This window comes from Oryctolagus cuniculus, chromosome 6 (genome assembly GCF_964237555.1).
Source record: "Oryctolagus cuniculus chromosome 6, mOryCun1.1, whole genome shotgun sequence".
Classification (NCBI taxonomy): domain Eukaryota; kingdom Metazoa; phylum Chordata; class Mammalia; order Lagomorpha; family Leporidae; genus Oryctolagus; species Oryctolagus cuniculus.
Window position 1 is genome coordinate 33,473,725 of NC_091437.1, and position 25,961 is coordinate 33,499,685.

The 25,961-nt window shown below is 47.1% G+C and overlaps 1 protein-coding gene across 8 annotated transcripts in view; it reads left to right on the forward strand.

Annotated features, from left to right (window-relative positions):
- SH3RF2 (SH3 domain containing ring finger 2) overlaps positions 1-25,961 on the forward strand; it is a 140,084-nt gene that overhangs the window by 68,431 nt on the left and 45,692 nt on the right. For all 8 annotated transcript variants that reach the window (XM_017341158.3, XM_070076260.1, XM_017341159.3 and 5 more), the window contains one exon: positions 432-755. In XM_017341158.3, coding sequence (XP_017196647.3) covers positions 432-755 — 324 coding nt within the window. The remainder of the gene's footprint in view (positions 1-431; positions 756-25,961) is intronic.

The following is a 25,961-nucleotide window of genomic DNA, read 5'->3' on the forward strand; positions in this document are numbered from 1 at the left end:
CACTGACCCGGAAGCATGAAGCCCACCAGAGCACCAGGAAGGGTGAGCAGCCGATTCATGGTAGGATTCAGGGACAAGCAGAGGAGGAGGGCAGAAGTCCAGCAGGTGAAGAGTATGGCTGGGAGAAGAGGGTAAAGACAAAGACTCCTGACTAGGATCGAGTACTGTGGCTTATTTATAACCACTTTGGGCCTCAGTGAAAGAGTAATACCTGCTTTCCTGGAGAGTCGTATGAATTTTCTGGTAGAGCAAAATGACTGGGACATATTGGTAAAAGATGAAAACTATTCTTATGCTGACTGAGGAATGGTCAGTGGACCAGTGCCTGAGGAGGTGGCCTATGACCTGGCTTCAGAGCAGCCTGGGTAGGACTTAGCTACTCCCGCTGGACCACAAAGACTAACTTCTCCATGGACCTGTTGTCTTTTCAGCCAAACCTCACGGCAAGGCACCTGCTAGAGAAGAACAAAGGCCGCCAGTCATCGCACAACAAAAGCCTATCCCTGATGTCCTCACCCTCCAGAGGCAAAGCCACCAGCACGCCCACCCTCCGTAGGGGCCCAGGGTCCAGGAGGAAGGGGCCCGGGCAGTTCTCCATCACAACAGCCCTGAACACCCTCAACCAGATGGTACATTCTCCTCCCGGGCGCCACAGGGTGGAGATCAGCACTCCAGTGCTCATCAGCTCCAGCAACCCCTCTGTGATCAGCCAGCACGTGGAGAAGGTGGACTTCACCCCCAGCTCTCCGGGACAGGTAGGGAACCCATCCCTGGAATAAGGGCACCTTGAAGGTGGGCAAGGGATCTGCACTACGTCGCCAGCAATAGTCCATGTTTAGTGCATGCTGGGCACCGGGGGGCATTGTTAATAATAAATATCATATGCATTGCACATCAGAGCTGGATATATATGACTTCATCATATCGTTGAGGAAGCTGTGAGTGGGATGGAATTATTATTATCCCATTTTACAGATGAGGAATCTGAGGCTTAAGGAGGTTCAGTGACTTGCCTGACTTCCCATCCCTTAGAGAACTTCCTTCAAGGACATCGTGAGCCTTTTCCAAGAGCAAGAGTTTTGCATTGCAATTTGAGATTGAGTTGCCCATACTCTGACAAGGAAGTAGGCAGTGCATGGAAAGAAAGCAAAACAAACTATAGCTTATTGAGTGTTCTCAGGACTAGCAACACCATTTGTGGGGCCCAGCACAAAACAAAACTGCAAGCCCATTGCTTAAAATGGTTAAGAATTTCAAGATGGCAATAGCAGAGCATGAAATCCAGCGGTAGGCCACTGGAGCCAGCCCTGAGTGTCTTCAGATGGAGTATCTAATGAGATCTGTATGGAAAGTGCTTAGTACAGTGATGCCCAGCACATACAAAGCACCCCGTAACCGTTAGCTCATGATAGTATTACTGTTATTAACCTTGGGCACTGGGTTGCCAACTGAAGAGAGAGAAACACAGAGCAGTTGTGGCAATCAAGAAGCTGAAGTGCTTCGAACAGCATGTGCCTATTTAGGTTGAAGGGTACTTTACAAGAAGAAGGAGTGGAGGTATGAGACAGAGTCATTAGGAAGAACTGCATGTTGGGTATTCAGTGGAAAACACTCTTTGGAGCTGTGCAGGTGGCAACTTGAAAGGACAAACCTCAACTTGCACTTTTTTTTTTTTTTTTGGAAGCTGTACATCTTGTTTTTAAACATGAATTTCTACCTCAGGATTAAATGGCTTAATTGGACTCTAATCCCTTTTTAACAAGACAAGAAGGAAGGAGAAAGTCAAGGGCTCCTCAAAGACCGGAATGCTTGTCTGAAAAGAAAACAGTCACCTCCCACAACACTTTGTAGCTCAGACCACGGTCTGGGTCTCTCCAAGACTGCTGTTCATGTGATTCTGGGCACCACCTGCCCTGCACATGTGCACATCCACACTCTCCTGATATCAAAAACAGAAAATGTCCTACACACATTCCAAGCATGGTTTTACAAGTAAATACATGCTTTCTGCCCAAAGTTCTCGCTACACACACACACACACACACACTCTAAAATGGGGACTGGTGACTCACAATTAAGCCAGAGTCAGAGTTTCTTGCAACCATTCTTTATATATAGGCACAGATATATAAAGCACAGCCCACACTCAGTAAAAATAAGCCAGCTCACTCTGCTGTAGGCTGGCTTCCCAAAAGATTTAGCCACAAGTCCTTTTCCATGTGCCTTTTTAGTTCTTATTCCTGATCATTTGCCTCATCTGCAGAGAGGCTGGGCCCTAGTGGGAGAATCCTGGGACGATTGAAAGCAAGTCATGCTGCTTCCTAGTTGTCACAAACGGCGAGAACTCCAGCATATGGCTTTCACGTATCCTATTCCCAGGGAACCACCACACCGCATCGACAGCCTTTTCTCAGTTCCGATCACTGTGGATCACAGTATTTACGCGTGTTTGCACAGGTGTTGTCAAAACACACTTAAAATGCCCCCACTTGCAAACTGCACCCAAAGATGAGCAGAAAGGTAAACAAATGAGAAGTTTTCTAACATCCTTCAGATCGGCAATTCAGTCTAGTTTATCAAGCTTCTCCTACCTTCCCTACCCCAGTGCCGTACACAGTGCTTAGACACTAGGAGGTGCTCAATGAACCAGGGAATCAAGCCTTAAATATCTGTGCAGATAGTGGGAGCTTATTCCTAGGGAAGGTTGGAAGACAAGTCAGCTTCCTATAGAAATATCACAGATCAGTGTCACTCTTTCAAGCAAAAAGCATATATTGGGTGCTTACAATGTGCTAGTAACCATAGTGAGTACTGGGATTCTATCACCAAAATATCAAGAACAGTAATCGCTCCTCTCCTTGTCTTTCCTTCTGTCACTCTTTTAAATAAATAATAAACCTTTTTTTAAAAAAATCTCATGGAGGATGGGCATTTCATTTGGCACAGCAGTGAGGACACTGCTTGGGATGCTCACATACTGTATTGGAGTGCCCGGTTCAAGTCCCAGCTCTACATCCTATTCTAGCTTCCTGCTAATGCACAGCTTGGGGGGCAGCAGTGATGTCCCAAGTAGTTGGGTCCCTGCCACCCATATGGGAGACCTGGATTTAGTTCCAGGCTCCTGGCTAGCTGGCATGGCAGGCCTGTTGCTGGCATGGAGAGTAAACCAGCAGATGGGAGATCTTTTTCTATTTGTGTCTCTGCTTTTGCTGTTTCTCTCTCTTTCCCTGTCAAAATAAATGAATAAGATAAGATTTTTAAAAAACCACATGGTACTTCACAGATATTTATAACTTTCATATATCAGTTGATTCCAGGTAAATACACATGTGATCAGAGAGTGTGTGCACTCCTGCGGAAGCAGAGAGAGGGGTTTTTGGGTTTATTAAGTTCAGCCTCATGTCTCCCACTTGAGAGATAATCTGAATATTGGGATGTGAGTACTTCTGTGACTGTAGAGTAAAAAGTCCAGGGAAATTCTTTTAGGGAAAGTATAAAGCTGTCCAGGGCCCACTAACTCGATGGAGGGAGGGTGGGCAGTAAGAAGTAGTCGGTTTTCTGAATTTACTCCATTTGCCTTCCTAACAGGGGGCTGAGTCCTGGATTGTCCCTCAGGTCTTAAACAGCAAAGGGTCCCTTCTCAGAAAGAGAAGTCAGAGCAGGGAATTCTGACCTTTCTCTGTGGTTGTGCCTTCCCACCTCTGGGAAAGCGCCTGACACGTGTGGGTAGAACATCAGGCAATGACCTAAGATGAAAACAATTTGGGATTCGACCTAAAGCCCTGAGTGGCTTCTGTGGACAACAGTGGTGGCAAAGGTTAAGTGAGCAGATCAGAAACAACGCGGTGAGCCTCTGGGAAAGCCCAGGAGACCATCTCTAGGTGGGTACTGAGAAGGAATGTCTTGGAAGGAGACAGAATGTTAACTGTGCCGCACAAGAATTGGGGAAGAAGTCCCCCAGCAGTGGCCAAGTCCCAAGGCCTGCCTGGTGATTCTAAAATGCGTGGTTGACGAGACGCTGCCTGGCCCCGTCTCCCATACGCACAGAACAATGAGGCATTCTTTTCTGTAACTGCGGGCTTCCTAGGTGGCTCTGCTCCTGACACATTCCCTTTCTTCCGCCTTGTCCCCCATTCCCTCCACATCACAGACCAGGGTAGTGGAACTGCTACACAGCCACCGAGCACCAAGCTCTCTCCCTTGCCTCTCGCATCGAGCATGCCAGCAAGCTCATTTCACCACCCAAATAGTCAGTGCTGCTTTCTCTCCCCTCCCACCACCTCAGTTTTGGTCCTCATCTCTTGCCTAGACTATTGCTCCAACCTCTTCAGGGGCCTACCAGAACCCAGGCTCATTTCCCATGCTTTGCTTCCCATCATGCCCTCCAGAATGAGGCCCAAACCTTGAAAACCCAAACCTTTCCAGCCACCTCTCTTCTGCAAACCTCCATTCATTCCCAACAGTCCTCAGAAGCAGTGGTAGCTGCTGTTCATTCAGTAGCTACTGAAAACCAGAAACCCTAACATGATCCACAGACACTAAGACCATCCTCGCAACCATTCAGTGCAGGCTTTTTACATGCATTATACCAGATGGGCAAACTCTGAGACAGAAAGATTAGAAAGATAACTTGTCTCAAGTCTCTAAGCTAGAAACACAGGGCCGGCGCTATGGCATAGTGGGTAAAGCCACTGCCTGCAGTGCCAGCATCCCATATGGGCACCAGTTCTAGTCCCGGCTGCTCCTCTCTGATCCAGCTCTGTGCTATGGCCTGGAGCCTGGGAAATCAGTAGAAGATGGCCCAAGGCCTTGGGCCCCTGTACCCACATGGGGGACCCAGAGGAAGCTCCTGGCTCCTGGCTTCGAATTGGCCCAGCTCCAGCTGTTGTGGCCATTTGGGGAGTGAACCAGCAGATGGAAGACTTTCTCTTTCTCTCTCTCTCTCTCTGTGTACCTCTGCCTTTCAAATAAATAAATAAATATTTTTTAAAAAGCTAGAAACAAGGTCAGGATTTAAGGGAAGGCCTGTACTTTCTTCCCTAAATGAGCTCTTCATACGGCACTCCCAACTCACCATGATCTGGCTACAGTCCACCTTCCAACCACCCAGCCACACACATGTACACACATGTGCATTCCTAAACATGGCGTGTACTAGGGCACCACTTAGTTCTCTGTCTCTGTACCCAACACAATGCCTGTGTTATTCTAGGTAGTCAACACATACTTGTTGAATAAAGACTGTTTCTCCTTGAATTTATTTTCAGTGCCTGCACCTACCCATACCCAAGAAAGTCCCCTGCCACCCTTGCCCTGTAGAATTCATGTTTCTCCCCTGTGTTCACAGTATGTTGTTTTTGCTTGTTATAACATAGATGTCAGAACATATAACACCTTTGTATCTATGCTCAGTAAATGAAAACTTCTTTCAAATTCTTATTTGAAAGAGCTACAGAGAGAGGTCTTCCATCTGCTGATTCATTACCCAAATGGCCACAACAGGCAAGGCAGGACCACACCAAAGCCAGGAGCCACGAACTTGTTCCAGACCTCCCACATGAGTGCAGGGACCCAACCACTTGGGCCATCCTCCACTGCCCTCCAAGGTGCATTAGCAAGAACTGGATTGGAAATGGAGCAGCTGGGATTCGAACCAGTGCCCACATGGGATCCCAGTATTGCAAGCAGTAGCTTAACTTGCTATGCCGCAACACCAGCTGCTGAAAACTTCTTAAGGACAGGGATGATCTCTTACTCACTCATGCTGATACTGAGTTTCTAAAGCCAGTTTTGTTTCTGATTACCCAAAAAAAATGAGAGAAGAAGGAATGACGGCTCACCAACCTTGGTTTAAGAAATGCCATTTCCTCCCCTCCCTCTTCCATCCTATGCCAGGATGATAGTGACAAGCCCAAGCACCTTTCCTGGGCTCCTGGAAGATGAGCAGTCTTGTACTGCAGGGGAATTCTGAGGTCTGTGAAGCTGACTCTCCTTTTAACCCCATATTGAAAATATTCTGAATGCTCCCAGATCTTTTTCCCCTCTGAACAACCTCTCAGTGCAAATGTATGCTTAAGATTCTTATTGAATCCTTCTTCAAAGGTAATTTACAGAGATAAATTAATCATAGGCATGTATTTTTTTAAATATTTTATTTTTGTTATTTTGTTTTTGTTTTTTTGACAGGCAGAGTGGACAGTGAGAGAGAGAGACAGAGAGAAAGGTCTTCCTTTTCTGTTGGTTCACCCTCCAATGGCCGCTGCGGCCAGTGCACTGTGGCTGGCGCACCGCGCTGATCCGAAGGCAGGAGCCAGGTGCTTCTCCTGGTCTCCCATGAGGGTGCAGGGTCCAAGGACTTGGGCCATCTTCCACTGCACTCCCGGGCCATAGCAGAGAGCTGGCCTGGAAGAGGGGCAACCAGGACAGAATCCGGCGCCCCAACCGGGACTAGAACCCGGTGTGTGCCGGCGCCGCAAGGCAGAGGATTAGCCTATTGAGCCGCGGTGCCGGCCTTAAATATTTATTTTATTTATTTGAAAGACAGAGTTAGAGAGAGAGGTAGAGACAGAGAGAGGTCTTCTATCTGCTGGTTCACTCCCCAAATGGCTGCAACGGCCGGAACTGTGCCAATCTGAAGCCAGGAGCCAGGAGCTTCTTCCAGGTCTCCCACGTGGGTGCAGGGGCCCAAGGCCTTGGGCCATCTTCTACTGCTTTCCCAGGCCATAGCAGAGAGCTGGATCAGAAGTGGAGCAGCTGGGACTAGAACCAGTGCCCATATGGGCTGCCGGCGCTGTAGGCCAGGGCTTTAACCCGCTGCGCCACAGTGCTGGCCCCAGCATATATTCTTTTTTCTATTTTCTTTTTTTTTTTTTTAATTATTATTCATTTGAAAGGCAGAGTTACAGAGAGAGAGAGTGAAATCTTCCATCCACTGGTTCCCTCCTCAAATGGCCACAACGCTACGGATAGGCCAGGCCAAAGCCAGGAACCAGGAACTTCTTCTGGATCTCCCACATGGGTACAGGGGCCCAAACACTTGGGCCTTCCTCCTGCTGCTTTCCCAGGTGCATTAGCAGGCAGCAGGATGAGAAGTGGAATATCCAGGACTTGAAGCAGCACCCATAAGGGATGCCAGTGTCACAGGCAGTGGCTTCACCCACTACACCACAGTGCTCGCCCCCATATGCATACATTCTTATGTCAATATCTCCCAACATAAATATCATTCATTTTACAATTCTCACTCAACACGTCTGAACTAGCAAATCATGTTTTCAGAGCACTCTAGAGCTAAGTAGTCTCAGAGAGCCAGAGTAGAAGAGGGAGGGGGCTCCATTAAATGGACACCTGTCCCCAACATTGCTGTGTTCCATGTCATCGTTATCTGCCCCAAAGACCTGCTATGGGGCCCAACAACTCTTTGAAAGATGTCTTAAATTTTGAAGAAATTTTAAAGAATGTAGTCCCTGGGTAGAGATACACCCTTAAACTTATAAGTTATCAATTAATGCCTTAGCAGGGGTTCACTGGCAGGTGTCTGAAAGAAAGAAAGGACCAGAAGACAGTATCCAACCCCAGCCTGCCTGAGCCCCCTGGGGAAAGAGTTATCACAACACCACCTCGAGAAGCAGTTTGTGCAGATGGAGCCATACCAGCCTAAACCCAGGCACCTTTTCCTCACCCCAGTGGTGGAGCCTTGAATGAGGAACACACACAGCTTCAGGTTCCCCTCAAGAACTGGGGATCACCCTACCTTCCAGGGTCACTGGGGAAATCCAAGGTTGGAAAGTGGATGCAAAGGGCTTGGCCATCACATTAATATTCTTTTCATTTTTAGTATTCTAAATTATTTAGCAACAAGTTGCTAGATTGCTCTTTAGTCCCTAATCTGTATGTGTGTGTATATATATATATGTGTATATATATATATATATATATATATATTTTATTTTTTGACAGGCAGAGTGGACAGTGAGAGAGAGAGAGACAGAGAGAAAGGTCTTCCTTTGCCGTTGGTTCACCCTCCAATGGCTGCCGCAGCTGGCATGCTGCGGCCAGTGCACCGCGCTGATCCGATAGCAGAAGCCAGGTGCTTCTCCTGGTCTCCCATGGGGTGCAGGGCCCAAGCACCTGGGCCATCCTCCACTGCACTCCCGCGCCACAGCAGAGAGCTGGCCTGGAAGAGGGGCAACCAGGACAGAATCCGGCGCCCCAACCAGGACTAGAACCCGGTGTGCTGGTGCCGCAAGGCAGAGGATTAGCCTAGTGAGCCGTGGTGCTGGCCCCCTAATCTGTATATATTTTTTAAACTTTTTATAATGAAAAATGATAAACATATATAAAATTTGAAAGAATCATAATGAATAGTAATGCACATATCCCTTGGTCTCAGCAATTTTCTGCTCATATGCCAATCTTTTTTTTCCTAAGATTTATATATTTGAAAGTCAGAGTGAGTTAGAGTTAGTTAGAGTTAGAGTGAGTTAGAGTTAGAGTTAGAGTTAGAGTTAGAGTTAGAGTTAGAGTTAGAGTTAGAGTTAGAGTTAGAGTTAGAGTTAGAGTTAGAGTTAGAGTTAGAGCTAGAGCTAGAGCTAGAGTTAGAGTTAGAGTTAGAGTTAGAGTTAGAGAGTTAGAGGTCTTCCATCTGCTGGTTCACTCCCCAGATGGCCACAACAGCCAGAGCCGCACTGATCCGAAGCCAGGAGCCAGGAGCTTCCTCTGGATCTCCCACATGGGTACAGGGGCCCAAGTACATGGGCCATCCTCAACTGCCCTCCCAGGCCAAAGCAGAGAGCTGGATTGGAAGTGGAGCAGCCAGGACCCAAACCAGCACCCATACGGGATGCCGGCACTGATGATGGCAGCGGCCTTAACTGCTACACCACAGTGCCAGTGCCTCATATGCCGATCTTATTTCATGTATTTCCCACCTGTTCAGCTGACCCCCCAGCTGAGTTATTTTAAAGCAAAGGTCAGACATTGTATTATCTCATCCATAAACATTTCAGTAAGTCTCTCCTTCAAAATATTTGTAGCACAACCGTGGTACCATTATCACACATTTTAAAATAAAATAATTTTCTTTCACGTATTTAATATCCAGTGCTAAACTTTCCATATTTGCCTTATAAAGGTTTTTTTAAACTTTTACTTAATAAATTTCGAAAGTACTACTTTTGGATTATAGCGGTTTTTCCCCCCATAACCACCCTCCCACTCACAAACCATTCCATCTCCTACTTCCTCTCCCATCCCACTATTCATTAAGATTCATTTTTAATTATCTTTATATACAGAAGATCAACTTAGTAAATACTAAGTAAGATTTCAACAGTTTGCACCCACACAGAAACACAAAGTATAAAGTACTGCTTGAGTAGTAGTTTTACCATTAATTCACATAGTGCAACACATTGAGGACAGAGATCCTACATGGGGAGCAAGTGTATAGTGACTCCCGTTGTTGATTTAACCATTTACACTTATTTATGACATCAGTAATCACCCAAGGCTCTTGTCATGAGCTGCCAAGGCTATGGAAGCCTCTTGAGTCCATAGACTCCGACCTTATTTAGACAAGGCCATAATCAAAATGGAGGTTCTCTCCTCTCTTCTGAGAAAGGTTCCTCCTTCTCTGATGGCCTGTTCCTTATAAAGGTTTTTTTTTTTTTTTTTACAGTTGATTTATTTACACAGGATCCAAATGCTGTAAAAGCACATTGTACTGGGTTGATATGCCCAATAAATTTATTTTCCTCTTTCTTCTCCTTCTTCCTCCTTCCCTCCCTCTGGTTATCTCTCTTCTTGCCATGTATATGCTTAAAAAGAAACAAATCCTTTGTCTCATTGCATTGTCCACACTCTGAATATTTCCAGTTGCATCTTTGCAGAATTAACACATTCCTCTCTCTGGGTTACCCTCTATAACCTAGTTAGATCTAAACCTAGTTAGCTCTAAACAATTGATCAACTTCAGGTTCTGTGTTTTGGCAAGAATATTTCACAGACACTACTAAGTACTTTTTTGTTGTGTTTTCTGTTTTTAGCGTGAGCATACAACTCAGTGAGTTCTGGGTTATTCACAGGGTTACATCTATCACCATGATCAATTTCAACATTTTCACTATCCCAGAAGGGAACCCCTACCTCTCAAGCATTACTCCCCAGATCTTCCCTTTCCTCCAACCAAGTACTCGCAGCCACTGATGTATTTTCTGTTTCTCCAGATTTGCCTATTTTAGACATTTTTGTATGAACAGACGCATATAGTATTTGCTTTTTTATAGATGGCTTCATGCACTTAACATAATGTTTCAAGGTTTATCCATTCTGTTGCACATATTAGTATTTCACTCATTTTTATGGTTAAATAACATTCTTGTGTGTGGATGTACCATATTTTGTTTGGCCATTCATCAGGTGATGAACATTTGCATTGTTTCTACTTGTTGGCTATCATCAATAATGCTGCCATGAACATCTGTATACAAGTTTTTACGTAGACATTCATTTTCATATGGATATGTGCCTGAGTGTAATTATTAGATCATATAGTAACTCTGTGTTTATCTGTTTGAGACATTGTCAAGTGTTTTCCAAAGTGATTGCATTGCTTTGCATTCCCACCAATGGTCTGTGGGTGTTCCAGCTTTTCCGTATCTTCACCAACACTTGTTCTATCTTTTTTACTTTAGTCATCTTACTGGGTGTGAAGTGGCAGCTCATTGCGGTTTTGATTTGCATTTCCCTGATGACTAGTGATGCTGAACATCTGTTCACATGCCTCCTGGGCATGTGTTCCTTAGAGAACCAGCTATTCCTAGCCTTTGCACCCTTGCAGATTGGGTTGTCTTCTTATTGTTGACTTTCAAAAATCCTTTACATATTCTAGAAACAAGTCCTTTATGAAATATAGGAATTGCAAAATTTTTCTTCCAGTCTGTGGGTTGACTTTTCATTTTCTTGGTGGTATGCTTTGAAGTACAAAAGTTTTCAATTATGATATCCAATTTATTTGTTCTTTCCTTTGTTGCTTGTGCTTTGTCATATCTACGAAATCATTGTTTGATTGAAATTTACAGACTTACCCCTACTTTTCTTTCTATAGTTTTTTGGTTGATAGTTTTATAGTTTAGCTAATGCATTTAGGTTCATGATCCAGCTAGAGTTAAATTTTTCTATCTGTTGTGAGTTGAGGGTGGTGATACATACTTTTCCATACTGATACTCAGATATCACAGAACCATTTATTGAAAAGGCTATTCTTTCCCCATTTTGCTACCTTAACAACCAATTAAAACTTAAGTACTTCTTATCGTCACACATCAAGAGGTACATAATGTGTGTTTACTGCTCTTTTTACTTTCATATTCTCAGAAGTTATCAGCCTGCTCCATCCATTATAAAGTTCCCCATCAGCCCTTCATCTGATGGTTTGAACACTGTCTTACTTGAGGTAGCAAACTATTATCACTGCAAATCTGTAATTCCTGCTAATTTTTTTAAAGCTGCAATTCTTCTGTAATATTCACTATTTTCTGAGAGTTCACCATGTATGAGATTCTTCACAGTGAGCTTTGTCTAAATTATCTCAGTGGGACCCTGAAGTAGGCAGGCATACAGGCTAAAATTGATTAATTTGTGAACTGGAAGACCACGCTTTGCCACGCCCCTGTGTGACTTCATGCCCCTACCTGAGGCCTTCCCCACGCCCCTGTGTGGCCTCATTCTCCTACTTGGCCACACCTGGATGCCCACCAGCCAATCAGGTTAATTAACCACTCCCCTTTGGAAGTGGGTTAAAAGCCGGGACAAGGTGTGGCCCGGCCTGCTCTTCTTCCCTGGCCTCTTGCCAGGAGGGGGCTGGCTGTAGCCCTGTGCCTCCAGGGTGCATGGCTTTTGGGCCATGTGCTCTAGGCTTCCTGGCCTAGATGCTCTTCCATGTGGCTGGTTCCTGGTGCTTGGTATGAACCCCTATTTACCTCTCTCTCTTAAATAAAGCTCTCACTCTCCTATACATCTTTCTCATTAAATAAAAGCTTAAAACGTTCCATGCTGCCTCGTTTATCTGTGCCGGTATTTAGAATTCTTCTCTAAATATTAGGCAAGAACCCTCTTGGGCTTATTAATATTGGGGATTTAGTAATAAGCCCGTGGTGAAATCATATTGCACCCCAAATTCCGGTAGCGCATGTGGCACCCCGAATAGCATTTCCAGGGAACTTTAAGGGCCACATTTTAGTGTAGATTTTAGGGGGTCTTGTCCGATTTCAACCCCACACTTGGCACGTTGTAGACCCTCACCAGGTACTGGGGTGTCCAAAGCTCGTGCCCTTAATCTCTCTCCCTCTCTCTGACTCCCCACCCCCACTCCAGTCCCATCCCATGTTTGTTCCTGGGCACTGCCCTAGCTCCAACACAGGACTCATTTCTCGCCCCGCTCCTGTCTGGTGTGTTTGCCATAACCGAACTAACACCCCTTTTTCCACTGGTCACTGCCAGCTGGACTAATCCTCCCTGCCTGCCTGTGCCAGTCTGCTTGTTTATATCCTTATCACTGCCCTCAGGCCGGCCTCGGTGTCCCGGCTTCTTTGGCCGCATGTTCATTCCCTGCCCTTCCTGAGGTCTGGTTCCCACACTTGGGCTCAGACCAGGAGCAAGCAGCCTGGGTTTGTTCAGTCTGGAGAAGAAAAGTCTCCAGGGCTGATGTGCAGAGGGGCGATAACTTTGCTTTTCCAAACTTGGGTGTGTGTTGCTAGTTTTCTGTTCCTATGCTCAGAACAGAGGAAAAATAAAAATCAAAATATAAGGAATTTGGGGAGGTACAATAGGAAATCTTTCCTTTTACTTGTTAAAAACTACATTCTGAGAGGTGTACAATTGGCCTAGCAGCTTAAGTCACCACTGAGATGCTTATATCCAACATGGAAATGCCTGGCTCAGGCCTGGCCTCCTCTGCTTATGACCCATCTTTTTGCTCCTGCACATCCTAGGAGTCAGCGGAGGGTGGCTCAAGTACTTGGGTTCCTGCCACCCAACATGACAGAATTAGAGGCAGTTCTGGGTTCCTGAATGTGACCTGGGACTGGCCTAGCTGTTGTAGGCATTTAGGTAGTGAACCAATGGATGGTAGCTCTGTGTGTGTGTGTGTGTGTGTGTGTCCCTCCTTCCCTCCCTTCTTCTCTCTCCCTTTCAAATAAAATGAAAATAAATAAAATTTAACTAACATTTAAGACAAAAAAAACTAAAATCTGAAAATGCTAGGGGAGTCTGTGGAATCTGTTTCTTTTTGCATTTTTATTTTGTTTTGCTTTGTTTTCTCCTATAGAAGAAGGCAGCTTAGCGTAGGTAAAAAGATTTCAAGTGAGCTTCTTGTTCTGGTTCTGTTGCCTAATAGCTAAATGACAAGTGTTCATCCCATTGAGCCTCAATGTCCTCATCTGCAAAATGGGATAAATTCTTCCATGCAGGATTCTTTGCAAGGATTACCAATACCTCAATAAGCTATAGCCATTGTCATCATCCCCTACCCTCTTCCTTGCTCTAAACAGAGCTTCTAGAATGTCGTCATTTGTGAGGCTAACGAGAATCCCTGATTTACGCAGGGAATGAGGCAAGTGTCTTCTACAATCTAGATGACTCTTCCAATCTGAATTTCCTGTGGTGTATTATTCATAACTGCAAACAAATACAGCATGGGGGGAGGGGTGGTACCTTGTTTTATATATAAGAAAACTGGCAGGAAAAGGATCTGCTTTAAGAGACTCAAGGTCTCACCTGTAGAATTGAATACGCACATAAATGAGTTTCCATTTAAAACAGAACTAAAAACCCTCATGAGGTAGAACTGAATGCCTTATCCCTGAGCCACACTGCCCCAAGTGACGGCAGCCGCGATCAGCAGAGGTGGTGGATACTTCATTTAACTGTGAGGCTCTGGACAAGACTTGCTGCCCCCTGGTCCCAGCTGTCTCCTTAGCCGGGTAGAGTGGTAAAACTGACCTGGCCCAGAATTACGTGGCTTTCTTCATGACCAGCGCTCCCTGGAGGAGAGCTGTCCTGTTATTTAATAATTGTGGTCCTAGGTGAAATCTCTCCCATCTCCTGGTTACACTCACATTCACACCAAAGGCCTGGCTACTGCAAAGTCTTCTCAGCCCCAGCAGGTGTCCGGGAAGGTGGTTTGCCAAGGTAGAGAGCTTTTTAGCAAAGAGCTTCTCAAACACAAGGGGTTTAGGGTCAGCTAGATCTGAGACTCACACTGCCTCCTAATGAACAGAATAACCCTGGAGCAAGACACTTAATCTCTCTGAGCCTCAGTTTTTATATCTGTAAAAATGAGACTGATGGTAATTTTTATCAGATGGCTGCGAAGATAAAACAAGGCAATGCATGTACCTGTGATAATGGCCAGGGTTTAGCGGTGGTAAATGGCTCCATAAATCTTTGCTCAGTTATTATGACTGGGTCAAGCCAGGAAGCTGTAACCATCCCCCGTCCTCACTGCTCCAAGGCCGGCCTGTGCCAACAGGCCTTGCCGGGAATGAGATTTGTCAGCCACACCCCACAGAGGGCTGACCTGCCGGGGCCTGCCTTGGAGTGCACAGGCTTCCCAAAACCCCACTGCTTCCTTGATAGGCAGTGACAGGCTGGGAAGGAGTGTGACTTTGGCATTGCATCTAGGGAGCAATTGCAGCAGTCCAGGGAAGAGGACTTTGGACAAAGCGGATGTGGGTAGAGACGAAGGCGGGCCAGCCGCCTGCCCACCATTTTCCATAGGCACTGTCGGCTTTCTCTGCGAGTCTTAACCTTACCTGGTACGTGCCCAGAACCTATAGGGGGCCCTGGTTGCCAAAGCCCCTCACAGCCTGCCAGTGAACTGGTCCATAAAGAGCCATTGTGGATATGCACCATGCACCAGGGACTGAGTGGGCACAGGTCACACCGGGAACAAGACACGTGTGGTCCGTACCCTGTGGAAGCGCCCAACAGGTGAGGAAGGCAAGTGCTGAACAATGTGTCATAAATACTTGATCACAAGTTGCTAAGTGTGCAGCGTGCATGAGGCACCAGAATGGGGAACAGAGGGAGCGGGTGACGGATGGCCCGTCTGGTCTGGGGGTCAGGAAACCTGCCTGGAGGACCTGACCTCCAGGTGGAGACCTAAAGGATGAGAGAAGTCAGAAGTCGGCCAGGGGAGAACAGAAGGCACGCTGAGGTCCCACGTGCACCTCTCCTTGGCCCCGCCGTCGTGCCCTTTCCTCCACAGTCCCGCCACATTGGGCAGCGCCAGCACTCGTGGTTCCCGGTGACGTCCGCAGTCCTCCTAGCTCCAGCCCTGCCCAGGCTCCCTGAGTCCGCTGGGGGGAAACCGTGCTGGTTTCTGGTGACTAAAGCAGGTTTGGTAATTAAGGCAGTCTCCTTCCTTGCTTCAGCATTTCTCCAAGGAGAGGTTAAACTTTACATCATCATTTCATCCAATTAATCCTGCCAGGTGAGCCACAGATGAGGCTCGGCCCTGCCCCAGTGAAAGAGGGAGCGGCCCAGCCTGCACCTCAGACATTTTAACGTCGATTAGGTAGCACTGGAAGCCCGGGCAGGGGTGATTATTACCCAGGGTCATTGGGGCCTGCAACACACACACACACACACACACACACACACACGACCTGCAACACACATACACACACACATGACCTCCAACACACACACACACACACACACAAAATTCAGCAAGAAGGAAAAATGGAGAAGCAAGATAAAATACAATGGCAGGCAAAGGAGAAACTAGTATATACAGGGCTGCAGTCTGAGAGAAGCAGAGAGACACAGAGGGCACGAGCAGACAATGGTACGTTGACCTTGGCCATGAGGATCAACCTTGCAAGACCTCAGTTTCATCATCTTAAAATGGGAAACTAACAGCATCTTGCATAGCCATCTGTTAGGGTAGGGAGTAAGACATTCACACACAGAAGGGTTTTCCAACCTCAGCCCTGCTGACGTCTGGGGCCAGGTAATTCTTTGTGGTGAGGCTGCCAGGTACACTGTAAGGGCTACCAGCAGCATCTATGGCCTAGGTCCACCAGATGCCTGCAGAAGCTACCATCCACTGTGGCAATGGAAAATATCTCCTGACATTGCCTAATGTCCCCTGGGATCAAAATCTTCTCCCCTTGAGAACCGCTGACATGTGGGACAGAGCACAGGGTGTGGCATACGGTGCATGCGTGCAGGGTAACTGGCCGCCGAGTTAGGGCCTGTGTGCACAGATGCCCTTTCTCAATAGCCACAGCAGATCATTCTTCCCAAGCACATGCGAGAATGTAAGGGCTTAGGAGAAACCTGAAGTGTTTCCAAAGGCAGGACAGGTGGTTTTGCCAAGGCCTGTCACTGGAACAGTGCAAACAGAGACTAACACGCCCTGGCTGGAGAAGCCGAAGGGACCTGTGTCTGCACTGAGCAGGTTGCTGGAACAGGTCCACCTTCCAGTCCTGTTCAGCTCCAAGGGAAAGAACACCTTTTGCCACAGACCAGAGTCTTGCACACCCTGCAGCTTAATAGATGTTACTGTTTGCATTTTAGATAAGAGGAAGTGAAGTCCAAAAAAGCCAAGATACTAGCTCAAAGTTAGTCAGCAAGTGCATTTCAGGGTTTGGATCAGAAGCCAAGTCTGACATTCTCCCACACCCAGGCTCTTTCCAAATCCAGGTAGCAGGAACGGGGCATCTCGCAGGCTAACTCAGCCACCCACAGTGAGGATAAATGCGATACTATGGAGCAGCAAACAGGGTCAGCAGAAAGTAGGAAGGAATGATGGGATTGATTAGCAATGCCTGTCATGGGCCCAGAATAGGAAATGGGGGCACATGTTCTATGTGTTTGCCATCCACACACAGGCCCGTAAATCTGAGACTCGGTGATTCTATGTTCTCCTATTTGGCAGCCTCTGGGAGCTGTGCTAAGGGTGCAGCTTCTGTGCTGTGTGCCTCCCCCACACGGAAACAAAATCAGGCCTTCTCCCTACGTGGGAGTTTCTGTGGAGGACACAGAAGGGGTATGATCTTCCATTGTTTCATGGAAAAGCAAGATGAGGGTCTGCTATCAGAACCCTTTGCTAAGCTCCAGAATCTTATTTTTGGTGAACGACAATTTAAGAAAACAAAATGAAAATGCCAAGGCGATGGGCCGTTTCCTTCAGCACCCAAGCTTTGGCAGATGCGATACCCATCCTTCTCCCTCTCTCCCCAGCCCATCAAGCCCTGGTGGAACATTTCACAACTGGAAGCATAGTAAGACCTGCTTGCATATGCAAAGAATGTTGCAGATACCAGTCTGTCTGTTCCCAAGGGGAAGCCCTGCTCTCTCACACGGAGAGGGCGCTGAGGACACGATGGTCAGAGTCAGAAACGGGCAAATCGTTTCCACTCACGGGGCTCAGCTCAGGCGGCCTCACTGGGCTCCTGGACCTTTCCCCTCCACCTCTGGCTTGACTGGCATGACACCGATCACACAAGTCTTGCTGCCTTCATGCTCTGTTCCCAGACACGACACACTTCTCACGTGCCAGCTGTCTATTCATTCAAGTCAGATTCACCGAGTCCCTGCCATGTAGCAGACCTTGAGTGTGCACTCAGGAAACGAACCCTAAACTGATTTGAACCAGACTTGCACGGGAGCACAGGGTTTAATCATCCACGGCCATTTGTGTCAAGTGGCCAGGACACTGGTGAAGCTGGAAAATCCCAACCCTTTGTTTTCAAAGTTTAATCTCTGCACCTGGGATTAGGTCCTTGCAGGGCCCTCATCTCTCTACCTAAGTGGAGACTGCAGTCACCAGTAGCGGGTCTACCCACCCCAAACTGTGCTACAGGCACCTGAAATCACCCACTGCTCATTAATTTCTTTGGGCTATAATTGGCAAACTAGAATCTACAGGCCAAATGCAGCCCACTGCCTGTGTCTGTATGGCTATCAAGTGGTTTTTAAAGCTGGAAAAAAAAAACTGCAAAGAATAATACTCCATGACAAGTGAAAATGACATGAAATCCATTTTCAGTGTCTAAACATAAAGTTTTATTGGCATACAGCCAGGCTCATCACTCTTAAGCTACCAGGGCAGAGCTGGGTGGCTGTGACAGAGACGATATGCAAAGCCTTAAATATCTACTGTCGGGCCCTTCACCAACGAAGTGTAGAGACCTCTGAGCTAAATCATTGCCTTCTTCCTTTGAAAGCCAAACACCCTAGGGCCCAGCAGCTTCTGAGGTTCCCAATGCCTTTGGAGAACTATGTGTGCCTGGCCACGTCAGCCCTGTGGGGAGGATGGAATGCAGGATGCCCAGGAGGGCAGCACCGGAACCCTCACAACTGACCCGTGTGTATGCTCCAGAGGGACACCTGTCACTGCCCACTTTGTTTAGGAGCTGACCTAAGTGCTGCCTTCCTGCCTCAGCGCCTTCAGCTCTGGGTAACTGGTATCCCCTGACCTTTTCAGGGTAAAGCCCAGCTGAGCATGGTATGGAGAGATGTTTGGTAAATGCCAGTTGGCTATGTGAGTGAGGACATGAATGACGCCTAGTGAATGTGTATGTACCTGTGGCTAAGTCAAAAAACGTGAACAAGAGACTATCATGTGAATCAGTGAAAAATTCAGTGATGGCAAGATTTACTGAGGATGAGTGTTTGAGTGCGAGAACTTTTGTTAGAATGAGGAATTGGATAAAGAAATAACATGTAAGTGAATTAAAGAGAGGACAGATCCTTAGGGTGAGTGAGTGACAAGTGAATGAAGGCTTTGGGATCTTCACCGATGCCACGAAGCAGGGAGCACAGGCATCAATGCCATCTCTGCTGATCTCACCGTTTGCCCTGCTTGCTCACGCCCTGCCAGCCCTGGGGATTTGGAGCTTAATCGATACCCTCCCTTGCTGAGGGTGTGCCCACGCTTTGGTGCTGTAAAGCCTGGGCTCTGTCAGAGGGACAGACCCACCTGCACCCCCGGGCTTAAGGCCTGGCAGCTGCCCCTCCACGCCTGCCGCCTCCCACACACTGAAGAGTGTGCCCTTCCCTGGTGTGCACCAGCTACAGGCGAAGAGAACCTATGCCAAAAGCTGAGCGCCCCACCAAGGCGCACAACCCAAGTGCAAGTGGATGGTGTGCTGGTTTGGAATGATAGGAGGACCTGCAATCAAAACACCCTACCCAAGTAGGTCCCCTCATTATTCCGGCTCAGTTTCCTTTCTAGCACATATTTTATTAGCCTTTTTCCCTGCTTATGATTTTGCATGTGTTTGTTTTTTGGCCTGTTCCTTCACTCAACTGTCAGCTCCATGAGGACAGAGTGAGACACATGGAAAGCTCTGTAAAGATTGGTTGAAAAGGAGTGAAACGTATCAGGAAAGAAAGTCAAGCAAACCAAACCCTGAGCCAGCCCCGGGCCTCGCTCCCCTCTGTCAGTGCTGCGCCTGGCCCTGACTCTGTTGCCAATCCCATGATGACCTTCTCATGCATTTCCTCTCTGAAGCTCAGGGGATTGAATCGGATGATCCTTCAGGTCCCTTCCAGCTCTCACAGACTAGAATTCTAAAGCAAGAGGAAGGGGCTTTGGGTTTTTCAAGATGCATAGAGTGAACATAAAGCGCTCAGTTGGCTGTTATACAGGGGCCAGCTGTTTATTCTGGCCCGAGATCAGGATCAAGCTGATGTCTCTATCTTGGCCAATGGCCATCTGAGCACTGCACTTGAGATGACCCGAATACTCTCACTGCTGTCTCTCAGAGCCACAGCCCAGCATGACCTCTGCTGCCTATGCCTTGCACAAGTCCTAAAAGGGTGCCCATAAAAGCCCCGTGGAGCAAGGACTGGAAAATGTCTTCTCAGACATCTTCCTGGGCTTCCCAGAAACTGGGCAAATGCTGCCTGGCTCAGCCCAGCAGGTGAAGCACAGAGAGCCAAGGAGGCTGTTGTCTGAGGGTTCCAGCCCTCATCAACTCCTCCCGAGAACCCTCCAGCCCCTCCAGCCAGCACCACCTGATCCCACTTCCAAAATTCACAAGCTGCCTCGGGTGTTCTAGGTAAGGCCGAGGAGGCTGGTCCTGGGATCACATTGTGCAGGCTTGACTCCTAGTTCAGCTTATCCCCTGGCTCTGTGACCTTGGGCAAGTTACAATGGTACATTCTTACCTTGACACTCTTGTCTGTAAAATGGGAATAATGATGATAATAATAGGATTTAGTCCTTTGGCTTGATGTGATGATAATCAAGTGCTTAGGCATGTGTGGCCCCTAGCAAGTATTCTGTAGACGTTAGTTCTCTGGGTGGTTGTGATCGCAGAAATCTGTTTTGGTTTTGCCCATCTTATCTCCAAAATTACACGTCTCTCAAGGCTAGGGACCATTCTTCCTCTTCCACCTCTTTTCATCTTCACCCTGTCTCACCAAGAGCTCAGACACCCAGAGCACCTGTCAACCAGAAGGGACCAGACACCCAAACCACTGCTCTCTGCATGTGAGAGGTCCATCGGGCAGCAGCCAGGAGCACTGCCCATAGTCCTCTTTTGAGAAAAATGACATCCTCGTTTTAAGGGACGTCATTGCTTGGGAAGGAGGCTGAGCTAGAGAACATCAAGGAAAGGCAAAGAACAAAAAGCAAGACTGCCCCAAAATGTCCCTCAATGATCTGCTGTTACCAAATTCTTAACATCAGCAGAAGAGGGAATTGGCAGAAGGACGATTTCTTTACTTCCATCCCAGATGGTTGTGCCATTGAACTTGCTGGGACATGGAACCAAACACTGGTTGAATGCTTAGGTATCATTTTTTTTCATTTGACAGGTAGAGTTTCAGACAGACAGAGAGAGAGAGAAAAGTCTTCCTTCCACAGGTTCACTCCCCAAATGGCTGCCATGGCTGGCACTGTGCCAATCTGAAGCCAGGAGCCAGGTGCTTCTCCTGGTCTCCCATGGGGTACAGGGCCCAAGCACTTGGGCCATCCTCCACTGCCCTCCTGGGCCATAGCAGAGAGCTGGACTGGAAGAGGAGCAACCAGAACTAGAACCCGGTGCCCATATGGGATGCCGGTGCCACAGGTGGAGGATTACCAAGTGAGCCACAGCGCCGGTCCCCCTTGGGTATTGTTCTAAAAGCCAGAGACACATAGTAAATTTCTATGTGATCTAAGGATGTGCCAAAATTAGGGATTCCTTCCTTCTTAATGCAAGGCCATGTTTTTTTTTCCTTTTTAGCACATTAAGATAACAATATTGGAATACCTAGAAAGAGTATCTGAAAGATTTTATTCTCCCTTGACTTGCTATCCAATACAGTGCTATGGAAGATGAAATGCAACAACTGTCCAAACGGCATGGGGCCCTGAGCTCATGTGGTTCATTCAGCGGTGGGAGAAGGTGGCAGAGGACTGGCTGGCAGCATCTGGGAGCCTCCTCAGGCACCATAAGCTGGGCCCTCTGGGCAGGTGGTCCCAGGGATGCAGCCAATCCAAACTGTTTAAATCTGATCCAAGACAGCGAGAGCCAAGCTGCTCCCGCCTTCCGCAGAACCACACACAGCCAGCAAACAGGCTGTCTAGGAAGGGACTCCAGGCACCGGCTTTGGGGATGCTGCTTTCTCTTGCAGATCCCTGAGCCTGTGTCCAGGAAGGACACCCAGGTCTTGGTGGACACTGCAGCCACATTCTATATTAAACCCAAGAGTAGAGAAAATTGTAGTACAACCTGGCAAGGTCTCAGCCTCAGTCGTGAGGTATTGTCCCCGAGGGTCTCCTGTAACAACAGCTCGGGAGAGGAAGGAAGACTTGCCAACCAGAAGGCGTCAGGCAGTGCTGCACGACACTGGAGAGCATCAGGCCCTGTGACTTCTCAGACTGCAGTCCTGGATCTGCTGAGGGACTCGGTCACACACAACAAACAAAGCCAAGTGCATAATAATGTAGGGGTGGTGAGCAGTTCCTTTCTTCTTTAAAAAAAAATCCACTGCTGTTGCCACAGTACCCTTTGAGAAATTTCATAAAGAATCCAAAGACGGCATACATGGTAAAAAGTGTACTTTCTGCAGTTATCAAGGTAAACTTGTCATCCAGTAATTCTGGGCTCACTAAATTCTTTTAGAAGGGATCTTTTTAGTTAACTTTTCTTTCAGTCTGACTCCAATTTGCTTTACCAATTACCTCCCCTAAAATGAGACCCTTAGCTGTGCAAAAATTAATTCCTTGGAGAGAAACCTATTAGAGCTCACCGAAACCAGATGAAAGAATTTAGCAACAGGCAGGTTAAATAACTTGCCCAGGGTGACACAGTAAAAGAAGAGCAAAGCAGGAATCTGCAACCTAAGTAATCTGAACTCAGAACCCCAGTTTCTGAGGTTCTGCTGTCTCTTGACTACTTCTGATCTGCACTCTCCCCATCCGGCTCTCCCTTGTGAATCCACTGTCCTTGGTTCAGGAAACAACTTATACCAGCACTCTCTCTACCAGAAAAGCCGCTTTGCAAAGACTGAAGGTCACTTAGTCTATCGCAGGTGAGTGGGCATGGAAGTTTCTAGATGTTGAGACACTGCCCATTTCTGGGACGCTTTTGTCTGAAAAAATGAAAGCCAAACCCTGACGTACGGTGCAAGGCAGACTGGCGCACAGTCTGCTGTGTCCATGAGAGTGCCGCCTTGTCACTGGTCCCCAGGATCTAGCACACTGCTTGGTAACTAGCAGGCACTTCACAACCATCTTCAGTGAAAAAATGCCAGGAGGGGGCCTAAAGCAATCTTACAAGGACTCTGTTTCAGTGTCTATAGCATTTAATGAAGCCCAGGGAGAGGACTTAATTATAATTATTGCCAACGGTTAATTCTTCAAATGGACTGTTTTGACTAGGAGGCCAAGGGTTATAATTAAGGTATTGGTGTACCCTAGCATTTCAAGAAACACTAACATACCCATGCCATCAGACTCTGCCCAACACCCAATTCCTGCTTTGAAGGCAGTAAGAAAGCATGTGGAGCAGCAGGGAGCAGCAGGGTGGGGGCATTTGGACCCCAAGCAAAGGACCCAGCTAAGGGGGCAGAATTTTATCTTTTTTAAATTTTTTTTGAAAGGTAGAGTTATAGACAGTGAGAGAGAGAGAGACAGAAAGAAAGGTCTTCCTTCCGTTGGTTCACTCCCCAAATTGCCCCACAGCCGGTGCACTGCGCCAATCCGAAGCCAGGAGCCAGGTGCTTCTCCTGGTCTCCCATGTGGGTGCAGGGGCCCAAGCACTTGGGCCATCCTCCACTGCCTTCCCGGGCCATAGCAGAGAGCTAGAGTGGAAGAGGAGCAACCGGGACTAGAACCGGCGCCCATATGGGATGCCAGTGCTGCAGGTGGAGGATTAACCAAGTGAGCCACGGTGCCGGCCCAGGATTTTTTTATGAACTCAAGTGTGAGTCCCATTTTCTGCTTTGTCCCAGAAAGCCAAAGCAAAGCACAGCTCTAGGGAAGTGCCAGATCCCACTCTTCAATGGAAGCCTCCGCACGTATGGGTGATACGTAGTCCAACCTGGTGTCAGGGAAGAAAGATGCCTAAACACACGTCCACACCCAGGGCCAGCCACCTGTTCTCTGACTTCCTCAAAGCCATCTCAGCTGCGGCGGCTGGCCCTTGTGTCCTAGAGAATGAATCCTGCCTTCTTCACTCCATGTCCTACTGAGAAGGTCCAGTTGCCTGCCTCTTCCCCCTATGCTGCCTTGTGTGTCTCCCATCTCATAGCAGGGACAATAACCATTTACTGGGTACTTCACGAAAGCCAAACATTATGCCAAGCCCTTTGTATGTGTATTCCGATGGCACCCTCACAAGAATCTCAAGAGGCATCTTCTGTTATTTCCCCTTTTATAGATGAGGAAACTGAGGCTTGGAGGAACTGAGTCAGAGCCTGTAATTAATTACAGTGCCAGAATTCAAACACAGGTCAGACAGCCCACCAAGTTCATTATCTCTTAGCCATGGCTACACAGAGTTCCCAGAAGCTGCAAAGACTCACAAACTGTGATGTTTCCATGGGGCTCTCGTTGAGTAAGGCAGTGGGACTCTGGAGTCGTGTAACTGACTGGCAGTACGAGGCTCCATACTGTCACCTGGGGTCTCCCAAGCCTCTGGGCGGATATTCCAAGGAGCACCTTAGCTCCCCAACAAGAGCCACCAGGCAAATTCTCCCTCGGGAATTATTTTCAACAAATATTGTCCATGAAAACACATTTCATGTGTGTTAAACAACACTCAGGAACCCTTCGGTGTATTATTATAACCTTAAAGAAATTGATGCAACAGTTTAAAGTCTTCCCACAAAGAAAATCCCAGAGTCACATAGATTTATGGGTGAAATGTGTCACACTTTCAAGGAAAGGGTAATTCAACTTTTATACAAACTCTTCTAAAGGCTGGGAGAAAAGAAAACATCTCCCATTTCATGAGGCTAGCATATTCAAAATCAGACAAAGACATCACCATCAAGGAGGTGGAGTTTTACCTCACTCGTCAACACAGATACAAAGATCCTGAAGTGCACATTAGCAAACCAAATCCAGGACTGAGTGGAAATGGAACACATCATAATCAAGTTGGATTTTTCCCAAGATTGAAAGCTTGGCTTAATATTAGAAAATTAACTGATATAATTCATCACATTAACACACTAAAGGAGAAATTTGTTTTTGAATGTGACACATTCAAAAGGTATAGAAAAATGTTTGATAAAATTTCTATAATTCATTATAGTTTTTTTTTTTTTTTTTTTTTTTTTTTTTTTTTTTTTTACAGGCAGAGTGGACAGTGAGAGAGAGAGACAGAGAGAAAGGTCTTCCTTTGCCGTTGGTTCACCCTCCAATGGCCGCCGCGGCTGGCGCGCTGCGGCCGGCGCACCGCGCTGATCCGATGGCAGGAGCCAGGAGCCAGGTGCTTTTCCTGGTCTCCCATGGGGTGCAGGGCCCAAGCACCTGGGCCATCCTCCACTGCACTCCCTGGCCACAGCAGAGAGCTGGCCTGGAAGAGGGGCAACCGGGACAGAATCCGGCGTCCCAACCGGGACTAGAACCCGGTGTGCCGGCGCCGCTAGGCGGAGGATTAGCCTAGTGAGCCGCGGCGCCGGCTCATTATAGATTTTTTTAAAACAACAACATATGAAGGAAACTTCCTTAATATGATTAAGAGAATCCCTCTAAAATGTGCAGCAAACATTATCTTAATGGTGAACGCTAAAGGCATTCTCTTTCAGATTAGAAAAGAAGAACAGGATGCCCATTGTCGTGTTTCCATTCAGTGTCATGCTGGAGGGCCTGGCCAGCTCAGTAAGACTGGAAAAAGGAACTAAAAGCTTAAGTATTGGGAAGGAAGAAACATAACTGTCATTATTTGCAGATGATTTTATTGTCTATATAGAGAATTCAAAAGAATCTAGGAAAAATAGGTTGGAAATGAATATGAACACATCAAGATTAGTGGATTCAAATCAATAAGAAAGTCAATTGTATTTCTATACACCAAAAAAGGAAATTTTTTAAAAGGTACCATTTATAGCAGCAACTAAAATTTTTAAATCCCTAGTAGTAAATCCAACAAATGGTGTTCAAGATCTTTATCCAAAAATTGTTTTAAACTTTATTGAAAGATGTCATTATGGGTTGAACTGGATTTGGCTTCCCAAACTCAGGTAGATATTTAAACTCTGAAGTCTTCTGTTAAGGGTTCACAGATTAGGGAGGAGGCTTGATCCAGTTTTGGTATCTGAGGGTGAAGCCTTTGGTTGCTCCAGTGGACCCCCACGGAGGACTCAGGATAACTTTCCCAGGAGAGATCACAGGGAGGGTAGAGGAAGAGCGTGCTCACTGTGTCATCCCTCTGCTTCCTGGGTCACCAGGAGATCCGCCCTCTGCCATGTCCCAGCCTCATCAGATCCCTACAGCAACAGGGCCCCCT